Source organism: Triticum urartu, chromosome 6A, assembly GCF_056163025.1.
Source record: "Triticum urartu cultivar PI428250 chromosome 6A, HENAU_Tu73, whole genome shotgun sequence".
NCBI lineage: Eukaryota > Viridiplantae > Streptophyta > Magnoliopsida > Poales > Poaceae > Triticum > Triticum urartu.
In genome coordinates this window covers 129,100,083-129,114,501 of record NC_141878.1, presented here as the reverse complement: position 1 = coordinate 129,114,501, position 14,419 = coordinate 129,100,083, and the positions used below count along the sequence as shown (strand labels likewise).

The 14,419-nt window shown below is 41.8% G+C and overlaps 1 protein-coding gene across 1 annotated transcript; it reads left to right on the top strand.

Annotated features, from left to right (window-relative positions):
* The first annotated feature begins 6,502 nt into the window (after nucleotides 1-6,502).
* On the top strand, nucleotides 6,503-13,902 carry LOC125516743 (putative sucrose-phosphate synthase 2). Its single transcript, XM_048682067.2, has 13 exons — nucleotides 6,503-6,826; nucleotides 6,920-7,009; nucleotides 8,042-8,250; nucleotides 9,201-9,264; nucleotides 9,738-10,436; nucleotides 10,617-10,724; nucleotides 10,838-10,969; nucleotides 11,076-11,252; nucleotides 11,531-11,584; nucleotides 11,671-11,733; nucleotides 11,845-12,549; nucleotides 12,667-12,794; nucleotides 13,313-13,902. Exons 1-13 carry the CDS (start codon nucleotides 6,638-6,640, stop codon nucleotides 13,587-13,589), a joined length of 2,895 nt encoding a protein of 964 aa, XP_048538024.1. The 5' UTR covers nucleotides 6,503-6,637; the 3' UTR covers nucleotides 13,590-13,902.
* The last annotated feature ends 517 nt before the right edge of the window (nucleotides 13,903-14,419 follow it).

Here is a 14,419-nt window from a genome sequence, read left to right as displayed (position 1 = left end):
CACCCTAGGTTATAACTATTGCATGATGAATGTCATCCGACATAATTATCCATCATTGATCCATTGCCTACGAGTTCGTTTCATATTGATCTTTGCTAAGTTACTTTTCCGTTGCCACTGTTACGATTGCTACAAAGCTGCTACTGTTACTTTTGCCGCCGTTACCGCTACTTCCATACTACTTTGCTACTAAATACTTTGTTGTAGATATTAAGTCTTTCAGGTGTGGTTGAATTGACAACTCAGCTGCTAATACTTGAGAATATTCTTTGGATCCCCTTGTGTCGAATCAATAAATTTGGGTTGAATACTCTACCCTCGAAAACTATTGCGATCTCCTATACTTGTGGGTTATCAGATGTCAAAACAATGTTTCCTTAATGGTTTCCATGAGGAAAAGTTGTATGTGATACAACCAGAAGGTTTTGTCGATCCTAAGGATGCTAAAAGGTATGCAAGCTTGAGCGATCCTTCTATGGACTGGAGCAAGCGTCTCGGAGTTGGAATGTACACTTTGATCAAAGCTTTTGGATTTATACAAAGTTTGCAAGAAACTTGTATTTACAAGAAAGTGAGTGGGAGCACTACAACATTTCTGATAAGTATATGTGGATGACATATTGTTGATCGAAAATGATGTAGAATTTCTAGAAAGCATAGAGAGATGTTTGAAATGAATTTTTCAAAGGAAGCCTTGGGTAAAGCTTCTTACATATTGGGCATTAGGATCTATAGAGATAGATCAAGACGCCTGATAAGACTTTCACAGAGCACATACCTTGACATGATTTTGAAGGAGTTCAAAATGGATCAGTCAAAGAAGGAGTTCTTGCCTGAGTTGTAAGGTGTGAAGTTGAGTAAGACTCAAAGCTCGACCATGGCAGAAGAAAAAGAAAGGACGAAGGTCGTCCCCTATGCCTTAGCCATAGGCTCTATACGGTATGCCATGTTGTGTACCGCACCTGATGTGTGCCTTGCCACGTGTCTGGCAAGGGGGTACAAGAGTGATCCTGGAGTGGATCACTGGACAATGGTCAAAATTATCCTTAGAGGGATAAGGAAATGTTTCTCGGTTATGGAGGTGATAAAGAGTTTGGCATAAAGGGTTACGTCGATGCAAGCTTTGACACCAATCCGGATGACTCTGAGTAGCAAACCGAATACATATAGTGGAGCAGCCATTTGGAATAGCTCCAAGTGGACCGTGGTAGAAGCATCTACATTATGACATAGAGATTTGCGAAGTACGCGTGGATCTGAATGTTGCAGACCCATTGACTAAAACCTCTTTCACAAGCAAAACATGACCGAACCCCACAACATATTAGGTGTTAATCACATGGCGATGTGAACTAGATTATTGACTCTGGTGCAAGTGGGAGACTGTTGGAAATATGCCCTAGAGGCACTAATAAATTGGTTATTATCATATTTCCCTGTTCATGATAATCGTTTATTATCCATGCTGGAATTGTATTGATCGAAAACTTAGATACATGTGTGGATACATAGACAACAACGTGTCCCTAGTGAGCCTCTACTAGACTAGCTCGTTGATCAAAGATGATTAAGGTTTCCTAACCATAGACATGAGTTGTCATTGGATAATAGGATCACATCATTAAGAGAATGATGTGATGGACAAGACCCAACCATAAGCATAACATTTGATTGTATTAGTTTATTGCTACTTCTTTCTTCATGTCAAGTATCTATTCCTAAGACCATGAGATCATGCAACTCCCTGACACCGGAGGAATGCCTTGTGTGTATCAAACGTCACTTCGTAACTTGGTATCATAAAGGCACTCTACATGTATCTCCGAGGGTGTCTGTTGGGTTGGCATGGATCGAGACTGGGTTTTGTCACTCCGTATGACGAAGAGGTATCTCTGGGCCCTCTCGGTAATACAACATCACAAGAATCTTGCAAGCAATGTGACTAAGGAGTTAGTCGCGGGATCTTGTATTACGGAATGAGTAAAGAGACTTGCCGGTAATGAGATCGTACTAGGTAAGGAGATACCTATGATAGAATCTTGGGCAAGTAACATACCACTAGACTAAGGGAACTACATACAAGATTAATTGAATCCTTGGCATCATGGTTCGACCGATAAGGATCTTCATGGAATATGTGAGAACCAATATGGGCATCCAGGTCCCGCTATTGGTTATTGACCGGAGAGGTGTCTCAGTCATGTCCACATGATTCTTGAACCCGTTTAAGGTTCGGTGACGCTAGAGTAGTATTGGGATATTCATGTTGGTGACCGAATGTTGTTCGGAGTCCCGAATGAGATCCCAGACGTCACGAGGAGCTCTGGAATGGTCTGAAGGTAAAGATTTATATATGGAAAGTCATATTTTGGCTATCGAAAAAGTTTCAGGTTTTACCGGGAAGCTTCCAGAAGGTTCCAGAGGGTTACAAATGAGTCCGAAAGGATCCCTCCAGCACCTAGGGCGTGCATGGGCTATAGATGGCGTCCTAGCATTATTGGTCCAGGCGCACTAGCCCCCTAAGGCCCATCCACCTAGGGGAAGGGAAACCCTAAGGAAGAGGGCCCTCCACTTGGCTTGGAGGACACTCCTCCCCCTTTGGCCGCCTCCCCTCCTTGGAGGATGGGCTAGGGTTGCGCCCCTAGCCCTCCAACACCCCTATATATAGTAGGGAGGAGGTGCAAGGGCTGGAGACAACAATTCCCACACCTTGCGGCCTCCCTTCTCTCCCGTTCTTCCTCGTTCGTAGTTTCGGAGGCGCTTGGCGAAGCCCTGCTGGGATTGCTCCACCACCATATCCACCATGCCATCGTGCTGGTTGACATCCCATCTACTTCCCCTCCCTCTCTTGCTGGATCAAGAAGGAGGAGAGTCATCGAGCCGCACGTGTGCTGAACACGAAGGTGTCATCCGTTCGACGCTAGATCGGATTGGACCACGATTGGATCGTGAAGAGTACGACTACATCAACCGCGTTTCTTAACGCTTCCACTTAGCGATCTACAAGGGTATGTAGATCCAATCTCTCCTCTCGTAGATGTTCATCTCCTAGATTGATGTTGGCGAGCATAGGAATTTTTTTGTTTCCCATGCAATGTTCCCCAACAATTAGTACTTAATTTATGGACGTTGTGTTCATGCATGACAACTTTTCCCAATTTTTGGTAGCTTCACTCATCCCACCTCTCATGCTTCTTCTTTTGACTTTCAAATTTGAATCTATTACTCCCTCCGTTCCTTTATATAAGGTCTATTTGTTTTTTGATAAAATTCTAGAATGTAAGGTGCATTTCTTCTAATTCCTCATAATTCCGTTGTTAGCCCTCCAGAAAAAGGAAAATATCTCTCTCCTGATTGTCTGTATCTCTCCTTGTAGCAAAAAAGAAACTATCTCTATATCGATTGCATGTATCTCTTACTTTTCTGAACTAACTAATTTACTTGCCACTAACCAATAAATTTGCCAAGGGTAATTCCGTCCTAACATGTCTATAATTATGTGCCTTGGTCACGGTGCCAAAAATAATACACCTTACATAAAGGAACGGAGGGAGTATATCTTTTGAATCGAAAGTCTAGTTTATGTTTCATTTGCATATTCGTGTTTTTCAAATATTAAAACTTGATAGCTGTAATATTAAGTTTTTATCAACTTTCACCAAGTTTTGCTAATGCTATTTGTTTTTAGGGTTTATGTCTTATGGTTTTGGGCGCAAGATTTAAGTTTTAGTATTTGAAACTTGTTGAAATTATCCTTTATTTTTTCAAATTTTAATAGCTGAAAGTTGGCGAAGTTTATAAAATTGATGAAAACGTATTCAAGAGTGGTCTTGCATTAAAGCCCTCGTCGCAAGGGACACATATATGCAACCAGAACACAAATTAAACTTTCAATTGAAAAGATATAATAGGTACAGATTTGGAAGTCAAAAGGAAAAACATGAGAGGTGGGGTGGATGTAGGTGCCAAAAGTTGTGAAAAAACTGCACACATGGACCCCAAGGGCTAAAGCACACGCAAAGACCAAAACACTTTTGAATCATGAGCCAATCTCACATATGCGTGCCCCAAATCCTCTTTTGTGGTGTGAGATAGACAATAAAGAAGTAAACATCCAAAGTGTGTATAACTCAAGTTATCCGTAGTAAGTTTGTGGTACTTGGCCATAAGCTAACTAAGAGCATCTTTAGCATATCCTGTAAACCGCGGTATCGCAAATTTCACTTAAGGAATACTGTAAAACGATTTCACGGTTACCGCGGAAGGCACGGCAAAGCATATCCTTCGTACAATATTGCATAATTTAAACATAGAGTTTGCCACCATAGTTCACCAGAATTTAATCACACATTCGAACACACAAACTTAAACATACTAGATAAGCCTAATCTAAACTACTCTAGTCCTTCTTGACATGGAGATAATACACGACCGTGGAGTTGGAGAGAGTGAAGGCGAGTTGCTACTCCTCCTTGGCCGCCTTGAGCCGTGCAGAGACTCCTTCTTCTCTGGCTGCGACCGCCTCCTTTGCCTCGACAAGCTCGAGCTCCGCCTCGCGGAAACGCTTGGTGGTCGGCCAAAAGTGGTCCCCGATGCGGTCGAACACCCTCCACGTCCTCCGGGCCCCGCTGCGGGAGAGAGCACCGCGCTCCCTCGCCTGCACGTGGCACCATTCCTCGACTGAGGGTGGGGACGGATGGAGCTCCCAGGCTCGTCGTCGTGGCGGTCTCGCTTGTGCGGCAGTGAGCCGCCGCGCTCACCCTGTGCGTTCGGTTTATTCGGTTTACATGGTTCGGTTTATATGGTTTTTTGGTTTGTACGGTATTAATACTTCGGTAAATACGGTATGAAAATAAAATATGGTTCGGTTTCGGTATATACCAAATTATTTCGGTATGGTTTCGGTATATACCATAAAAACCAAAGTTGACGCGAATTTGAAAATGACGTAATAATAATTTGCAAATTTATGATTCAAAACACATACTATTTTACACAAATAGTATATGACTATATATATAAGTATATATGCATGCATTGGTTTATCTGTTGATGGTTATGGACGTGCTTAGTCTTTTAAAAAGAGAAAAATGACTATGTTACAAGAAAAATTTATATGCTTAGCAGTGAATTTGACTCATGTACAAGAAAAATGACAACTTGTACGGTTGTTCATCTCAAGAAATATAAATTTATTTTTACTTCGGTTTATACGGTTAACCGTTCGGTTTTTCGGTATATACCATAAAAACCAAAGTTCAAATCGGTATGGAAAGTTCATACCATACCGAAACCAGAAACCATAAAAACCATAAAATCGGTTCGGTTCGGTTTATTTTCGGTATGGTTTTTCGGTTTGGTTTTAAAATGCACAGAGTGACGCCGCGCCCCCCTCGGCCACCACGCCCACGATCTCCGCTCGACATTGAGGCGGTCGAAAAGGGGTTGTGCGCGCGAAAAATGGCCACCAGAGTGGGTGCATTTGGCGTCGGATAAAGAGGAATTGCAGTGGAGAAAGGTGGGGGCTTTGGCGGATAGGAACCCTAAAATGAGTCGGATCCGGTAAATATAGTGGCGGAGCTGGGGTTTTATGGGCCGCACATATATTTTTTTTGGGCATGGCCTTCTTCACAGGATCTGTCCAGGCCGGAATTTTAACGTTTCCTATAAATCGCCGGAATTATAAGGGCCGACGAGCTTATACGGGATCTGCTAAAGATGTTTTAAGTGTGTGACAACATATATAGCCAAAGTAGTCCATAAGTTGAGACCCGCACTTCACTTCAGAAAAAATAACTTATAGATTTGCCATGCAAACTTTGTTTAATATTGACATGCATACAAGTAATATTATTTTAGTGCTTTATAGCTTGTGAACTACACTCATAATATATAAGGGCAATATATGATGATTGTCTTTTTTTTTGTTCGCTTATGGACATGTTTTATGTACACATGGCAAACACCCTAAGCACTTGGATCACATTAAACACTTGGATCTCGTCTAAAATGGAAATGTGATGGTGACGATACTTGGTCATCATCAAGAAATGATTAATCATAATGCGTGTTATGTGGAGGAGACTGATGCGGTGCCTGGAAACCAAGTGCACAATTTGTAGGAGGCACACACGTTGTTGCATCGGCGATGTCACGATTACATGATAAATGCATGGTTCCTACCAACTTCAAATCGTTCATAATTGAAAAACGAGCGATTTCATAATCTTCATCAAAAAATGAGGAGGAAAAGTTTTCTTGAGGGTAAAAGATGAGGAGGAAAAGTTGTTACATCCAATAATTCAAATTCCATCGATTAATCTAAATCATGAAACAGGACAGGGAATCAAATTTTTAAAAATGGCATCTCATATTGATGCTGCCATTATACTATTGTGTGTATTGTATTGTATACTGGTTCCAAAGTCCAAACGTACCAGACTGTCCCGCTCCATTATTACCAGGCCGCTATTTTTTTCTTTCTCTTGTTTTGTTTTGGTTTGGTACTTTCCTTTCGCCTCGTCATTTCTCCTCACTTCCTCCTCCTCCCCACCTCCCTCTTTTGGCTTAGCCTCCACTCTTCCCATCCCCCGATCTCTCCGGGGCTGCGGCGGCGGCTGCGGCGGCGGCGGCGAAGATGGTGGGCAACGACAACTGGATCAACAGCTACCTGGACGCCATCCTCGACGCCGGCAAGTCGGCCGTCGGCGGCGACCGCCCCTCCTTGCTCCTCCGCGAGCGTGGCCACTTCTCCCCGGCCCGCTACTTCGTCGAGGAGGTCATCACCGGCTACGACGAGACCGACCTCTACAAGACATGGCTCCGGGTATGTGGCCGACGCGCAAGCACGAATCCTACCCTTTTGGATTTCTCTGCTCCGCTTCGGATTTGTTTGATCGATCTGCGGTGTGTGTCGCAGGCGAACGCGATGCGGAGCCCGCAGGAGAGGAACACGCGGCTGGAGAACATGACATGGAGGATCTGGAACCTCGCGAGGAAGAAGAAGGAGGTGAGCTCGTCTCTCTTGGGATTGTAGTAGCTTCCTTGTGCGAGGTTCTATTGGGCGATTCTGTACAGAGAACGGAAAGCTCCAGCGAGTTATTAGGTCGGTCTAGTTTTGCTCAGAAGTAGCTGAAGGCTGAAAAGAATCAAATATGTGGTGTGGTGTAGGTGATAGTTAGAAGACGGCAGATCTGTTCAGAGGAGTTGCAGTTCTCGATTGATTTATGGAGGATGCTTGGCATTCTTTTATAGTGGTAGACTTGTGGCCATTGATGATGAAATTGCACAGAAATTAGTTGCGGGTACTGAAGAAATATACTCCCTCTGTTCCTGAATATAAGTCTTTGTAGAGATTCCACTAGGTGGACTACATACAGAGCAAAATGGATGAATCTACACTTAAAATGCATCTATATACATCCATATGTGGTTCTTAATGGAATCTTTACAAAGACTTATATTTAGGAACGGAGGGAGTAGGTACTAGCATGCAAAAAATGGTGGGTGGAATTGGTGCATTTTTTCCTTGAAGCTTGAGCTATTTATAAGACAATATACTTGCCTACTACAGCTATGATACTATGCTATAATCTGATTGTCCTCGGATTTTTAATGTTACCTGTACCTTATAATTAGCATGTGAAAGGTGTCGCTTGATAATTCATGCACAGTTATGAAAATACCTTGCACAATTGTCATATTTGCTGGAAACGAAGGGAGTTCTGTGAATACACGCTAGCTGACACAACAAGACATGTTGAATCTGCGTATCCCTTTCTTAACATCTATTTTCTCTGTACCTGAAGTAGATAACTTTGCACATAATAATATAGTACACCACCAGTTTCCCAGTTAAGTTCAGTTCAGTTACAATTTTATTTTTACTTTCTGGGTAACTTCCCGATCCACTTATTTAGTTCTACTACATTTTATATCAAAGAGCACATTTTTTTAAAGTCCAATATTGGACTGTGTCCACTCTATAATTCTAGCGGTCTAGCCTCTCCTGCGTCAGTCATATATATGTTCTGATATGCAGTTAGAGAAAGAAGAAGCCTGTCGTTTGTTGAAAAGGCATCCAGAAACCGAGAAAACACGAATTGATGCTACAGCGGATATGTCTGAAGATCTCTTTGAAGGTGAAAAGGGAGAAGATGCTGGTGACCCATCTGTTGCCTATGGTGATAGCACCACAGGGGTCTCACCCAAGACAAGTTCAGTTGACAAGCTGTACATTGTATTGATCAGGTACGGAGAATATTGTTTCAACATAACCACCAGGAGCAGATAACATGTTAATCTCTTCATAAGGCACATTCTATTATCTGATGCTGAATATAATATACTTAACCAGATAGGAGGAAGAACATTCTTCTTCCATACATTCAAAGTAACCTGTACCACAGGGAGCTCACAATGATGCACCAAGTGTTTTTTTTCTGCCTATCCATAATAACAAGGTGTTCACAACAAATCGCTTTCTTAATGAATAAAATCCTTGGAGATACATGAAGCAGCAAAACTTAATTATAGTGATACCTCTTCTTCGTGACACTCAAATGGACAAAAGCCCCTCCTGTCCCTGAGCACTATCACATTAAAGAAATAAACTGCAAGGGATTGTCTTGCTTTGATAATTGATACCCTGATTCTAAAGATTACCTTTAAACCGAGGTGGTGAGGTGTAATGTTTGTGCATTGCATTCATGTATCCACTCTGGGTATTCACATATCTGAATTATTGTGTTATGAAATAGTCTGGTCGCGAAGGACGACCCTTTTCCACTCTGCACATCTTCATTTTTTAGGAAAGAGCGGAAACAATTTTTAACTCGTATCTTGTTTCTACATATAAATTTTGTTTATATTTTTATATTGCTAATGAATTTCTGCAGCTGTGCTGGCTTTTAGGCTGTAAATCTGCACTAGAGCTAGGATTGCAAGAACTAATGTTTTATCAATTCATCACGTGCTTAGGCGTCAGGGCGGTTGGTGCTCGCCTTACCACCTTATAAACAATGCTTTGAAGAACTTCACACTCTGACAGAATAAATTTAGTTTCACCGCTTTATAATCCATCCTTTAGACTCAGAACTGATGGCATGGTTCTTTGTCAGCTGTGCAACTGTCAAATGAAGTGACATACATGTTTGTGTTGAATTGTAATGTATGTTAACCATTCATGTTTTGTGCTGCAGTCTCCATGGTCTTGTCCGTGGTGAGAATATGGAGCTAGGCCGAGATTCAGATACTGGTGGCCAGGTAATATGTTTGCACGCCTAAGTAGTACACATGATTGATTGATTGCTTGCATGATTGCAGTTGCACATAGTGGTCCAGTTAGTACATTATCTTGTATTAACTCGCATCTCAAATTGAACTTGGTACAGTATATGAATATCACAGATATTCCCAACCTTTTACAGTGCAGAGTTCACTCTAGTGTGTATCCTAAGGAGAGTTGGTTTTGTAGCCTGGATTCGTCTTCTCCTGCGTTTAAATAGGCTCTAGATAACATCTGATGCTTGTTTTCCAGTTGCATTTAAGGCCCACTGGATCGAGGGCTTGATGTTTTTCTTTTTTTTTCTTTTTGTGTTTAAATAGGTTCTTGGTAAAATTCAAACTTGCACTAACCTTCTCATCACACCCCCATCCTGTTTTCCCCCTTACATATGGGGCCTACATTCTCTATTTCATGTTTCAAGTACATAATTTTTTTATATACCATTTTGTAGGTCAAATATGTGGTTGAATTTGCTAAAGCATTGAGTTCGTCTCCTGGAGTTTACCGGGTTGATTTGCTGACAAGACAAATTTTGGCACCAAATTTTGATCGTAGTTATGGTGAACCTGCAGAAATGTTGGTTTCAACAACCTTTAAAAATTCCAAACAGGAAAAGGGAGAGAACAGTGGTGGATACATCATTCGGATACCATTTGGACCAAGAGATATGTACCTGACTAAAGAACGTCTATGGCCTTTCATTCAAGAATTTGTTGATGGTGCACTCAGCCATATTGTGCGGATGTCAAAAACAATTGGTGAAGAAATCGGCTGTGGGCATCCAGTCTGGCCTGCTGTGATTCATGGGCATTACGCCAGCGCGGGAATAGCTGCTACCCTGTTATCAGGAGCACTTAACCTGCCTATGGCATTTACAGGACATTTCCTTGGGAAAGATAAACTGGAAGGGCTTCTCAAGCAAGGGCGACAATCAAGGGAAGAAATAAATATGACATACAAAATAATGCGCCGAATCGAGGCGGAGGAATTGTCTCTTGATGCATCTGAAATTGTTATTGCTAGTACTAGGCAAGAGATAGAAGAGCAGTGGAACTTGTATGATGGTTTTGAGGTCATACTTGCAAGGAAGCTTCGAGCAAGAGTCAAGCGTGGTGCTAACTGCTATGGGCGTTATATGCCTCGTATGGTTGTGAGTACACAATCCCCCCCCCCCCCCCCCCCCCACATCCCCCCATCCCTCGCAATAGTTTCTAATTATGGCAACTGTATTTGTAGTTTAAGGTATTATCACGGGCTTTAGTTTTTACTTTGCACGCATCGTCTATTACAATTCCTTAACATACATATTTTCCCATTCCTGGCTGTGCAGATAATTCCTCCTGGTGTTGAATTTGGTCATATAATTCATGATTTCGATATAGATGGTGAAGAAGAAAATCATGGCCCAGCCTCTGAGGATCCGCCTATCTGGTCTCAGGTCACTTTTACTAGTGTAACCTTTGTTCAGTAATTATTGAAGAATGATTGTTTGTTCCTGTTAAGCTTGTATTTCTAAGTACTGATAATTCATGCATGTCCAACTGATGGCAGATAATGCGCTTCTTTACAAATCCTCGGAAGCCTATGATTTTGGCTGTTGCCCGTCCATATCCTGAAAAGAATATAACAACACTTGTAAAGGCATTTGGTGAGTGCCGCCCACTGAGGGAGCTCGCAAATCTCGTAAGATTGGACCTGATCATCTTGATTTTATGTGGTTTGTTTCCTTATATGTAGTTTCTGAATGATACTATCCTTTGTTGTGTAAACTTCTAATTTTGCATTGTAGACACTAATAATGGGTAACCGTGAGGCTATTTCAAAGATGCACAACACGAGTGCTTCTGTCTTGACATCTGTGCTTACACTAATAGACGAATACGATTTGTATGGTCAAGTGGCATACCCCAAGCATCACAAGCACTCTGAAGTTCCTGACATTTACCGTTTAGCCACAAGAACTAAGGTATGTTGTTCATGACGCAACATGAATACACTTGTGCTAGCTTGGTCATGCTTCTTTCATGTTCCCTCCGCATTACTTATATTCACTTATTTATTATGTCTTCTTTCATGCCTGTGGATATACATAAATGAGAAAGTTTTCAAATAAAATGAAGAGTGGATTCTTGATTTAATGATCTGAAACTGTTTTATTTATTTATTTATGGTATAGTGTGGTAGAGTTCATTGTTGCTTCTGTTATTGTCCTGGTTACATGGATGCTGATCATCTATTCTTCAGGGGGCTTTTGTTAACGTGGCTTATTTTGAACAATTTGGTGTTACCTTGATAGAGGTCAGAATTAGAGACTCTAATTTCATGTTGCAGCAATTAACTTTTCAGTTTCCTAATTAGAACCAGTATTTTATATCCATGAGTAGGCCGCTATGAATGGTTTGCCTGTTATTGCTACAAAAAATGGAGCTCCTGTTGAAATTCATCAGGTACGTGGGCCTTACACTTACGTTGTGCCATGCTATTAACGTAAACAAAAATGCATCAACTCATTTCAAGCGGGCATCACTGTGTCCGCTCTCTGGTCGTTTCTTATGCAGGTGCTCAACAATGGTCTCCTTGTCGATCCACATGATCAGAATGCCATTGCAGATGCACTGTATAAACTTCTTTCCGAGAAGCAACTTTGGTCAAGGTGCAGAGAAAATGGACTAAAAAATATTCACCAATTTTCCTGGCCTGAACATTGCAAGAATCACCTGTCAAGGATATTGACTCTTGGCATGAGATCTCCTGCTGTCGGTAGCGAAGAGGAAAGGAGTAAGGCACCTATATCAGGAAGGAAGCATATCATTGTTATTTCTGTAGACTCTGTTAACAAGGAGAATCTAGTGCGGATCATCAGAAATGCGATTGAGGCCGCACATACAGAAAACACACCGGCTTCAACTGGTTTCGTGCTGTCAACTTCGCTAACAATATCAGAGATATGTTCACTTCTAGTATCTGTAGGCATGCATCCTGCTGGTTTTGATGCTTTCATCTGCAACAGTGGGAGTAGCATTTACTATCCTTCATATTCTGGTAATACGCCAAGCAATTCCAAGGTTACCCATGTAATAGATCGAAATCATCAATCACATATTGAGTATCGTTGGGGAGGAGAAGGTCTAAGAAAGTATCTTGTGAAATGGGCTACTTCTGTGGTTGAAAGAAAGGGAAGAATTGAAAGGCAAATGATTTTTGAAGATTCAGAACACTCTTCTACATATTGTCTTGCATTTAAAGTGGTCAATCCAAATCATGTAGGTTTTACATTTTCCCTAATCTTTTACTTCGTGGATCGCCTTATCTGTGCTTAATATTTTGTGGAAGTTCCTTCACAATGTCTCTAATGTGGTGTTCTCTCTCCCTTCATCTAGCTGCCTCCCCTAAAGGAGTTGAGGAAGTTGATGAGAATCCAGTCGCTCCGTTGTAATGCGCTGTATAACCACAGCGCTACCAGACTGTCTGTAACTCCTATTCATGCGTCACGTTCTCAGGCAATAAGGTTTGTCATTTTCTTTTGCTGATTATTTGTCTCCATTTATCAGTTTACCTTGTCACCATATCATAATTTCTTATTCAGAACAGTAAGCGCGTGTTTGCAATAGGAGAACACTAAATGGCAAGTTCTTTCAATACAAATGCGGATTAGGCCCGCTTTTGGTTGTAGTTTTATTTGTACCCAATCTTTATGAAAGGGTGTGTGTTTGCATACCAATTTTCATCAATTAGAGAACAGGGAGTATATAGGATATTTCCCCTCTTAAAATCGAAAAAAAGGTATAGCATTCCCTCTGAAATTAGCAATGCCAGGAATCTTATATTAACTACTCCCTCTGTAAACAAATGCAGTGACCTAAAACGTCTAACATTTGTTTACAGAGGGAGTATTTAAAGCAAGATGATATTTGGAACAGATGGCTAATATCAGTTGTCTTCCCCCCCTTAAGCAGTTGGCCACCTGCCGTGCCTGTAAAGTGTAAACTATCTTAATCCTGCTGATTGAACTTTTTGTTTCTCAAGGTACTTGTTTGTACGGTGGGGGATAGAGTTGCCAAATATCGTGGTCATGGTTGGTGAAAGTGGTGATTCCGATTACGAAGAGCTGCTAGGGGGTCTCCACAGGACCATAATCCTGAAGGGCGACTTCAACATTGCTGCAAACAGAATCCACACAGTCCGGAGATACCCCTTGCAGGATGTCGTTGCACTGGACAGCTCCAACATCATCGAAGTCCAGGGTTGCACTACAGAGGACATCAAGTCTGCCCTGCGTCAGATTGGTGTGCCGACACAATAACATCTTTGCGCGCACCACACGAAAAGGAAGAAGAAAAGGAGAGGAAGAACGAGCCAAACCGAGCGCCACTATTTCCATACCTGATGGGAATGTCGATTTTGTTTGTAGATTGTAGAGTGTGGGTGTGGTATATTCTCGAGCTGTGAATAACTTCCACCTTTTGTTTGTACTATTCACAAATTTTGAAGTGGACAATATCGATAAATGTAGTGGGAAAACAAATGTGAGCAGAAAAGTCATTTGGGAACTGAGATGCCCCGAAAATACAGACAAGGCGGGAGCCTAAATGGATTAACTCTGTCTACTCGTTTTACTGGCCGTCTTCTGATTTATGTTCTTAAAAAGAACCTTCAAGTGTTCTATACAAAATTTATACTATTCAAATGTTGGTTTCCCAATTGTGCTTGCTGTACTATTTCCTGTTCACCTGCAGCAGCTATTGTGTTAGGGCCCTTGCCTAACCAGCCCACCTACAGGGGCCTGTCCTTGGGCCAACACAGGTGCCTGGTGGCCAGCTGCAAGGCCAACACAGGTGCCTGGTTCAGATTTTTTTTTCAAAACTATGATATATTTTATAGCATTTTCGGAAACTATAGCATGATTTTCTTAAAAATCAAAAGTAGTAGCCCGTTGGCCATCTCTGGGCCGAAGTAGGACTTTTCGGCCACAGCTAGCCGAAGTGGAGTTTTCGGCCATCTCTTAGCCGAAGTAGGACTTTTCGGCCACGTATAGGCCGAAGTAGGACTTTTTGGTCAAGTCTTGGCCGAAATAGACTTTTTGGTCAAGTCTAGGCCGAAAAGTACTTTTTGGTCTCATGTAGGCCGAAGTTG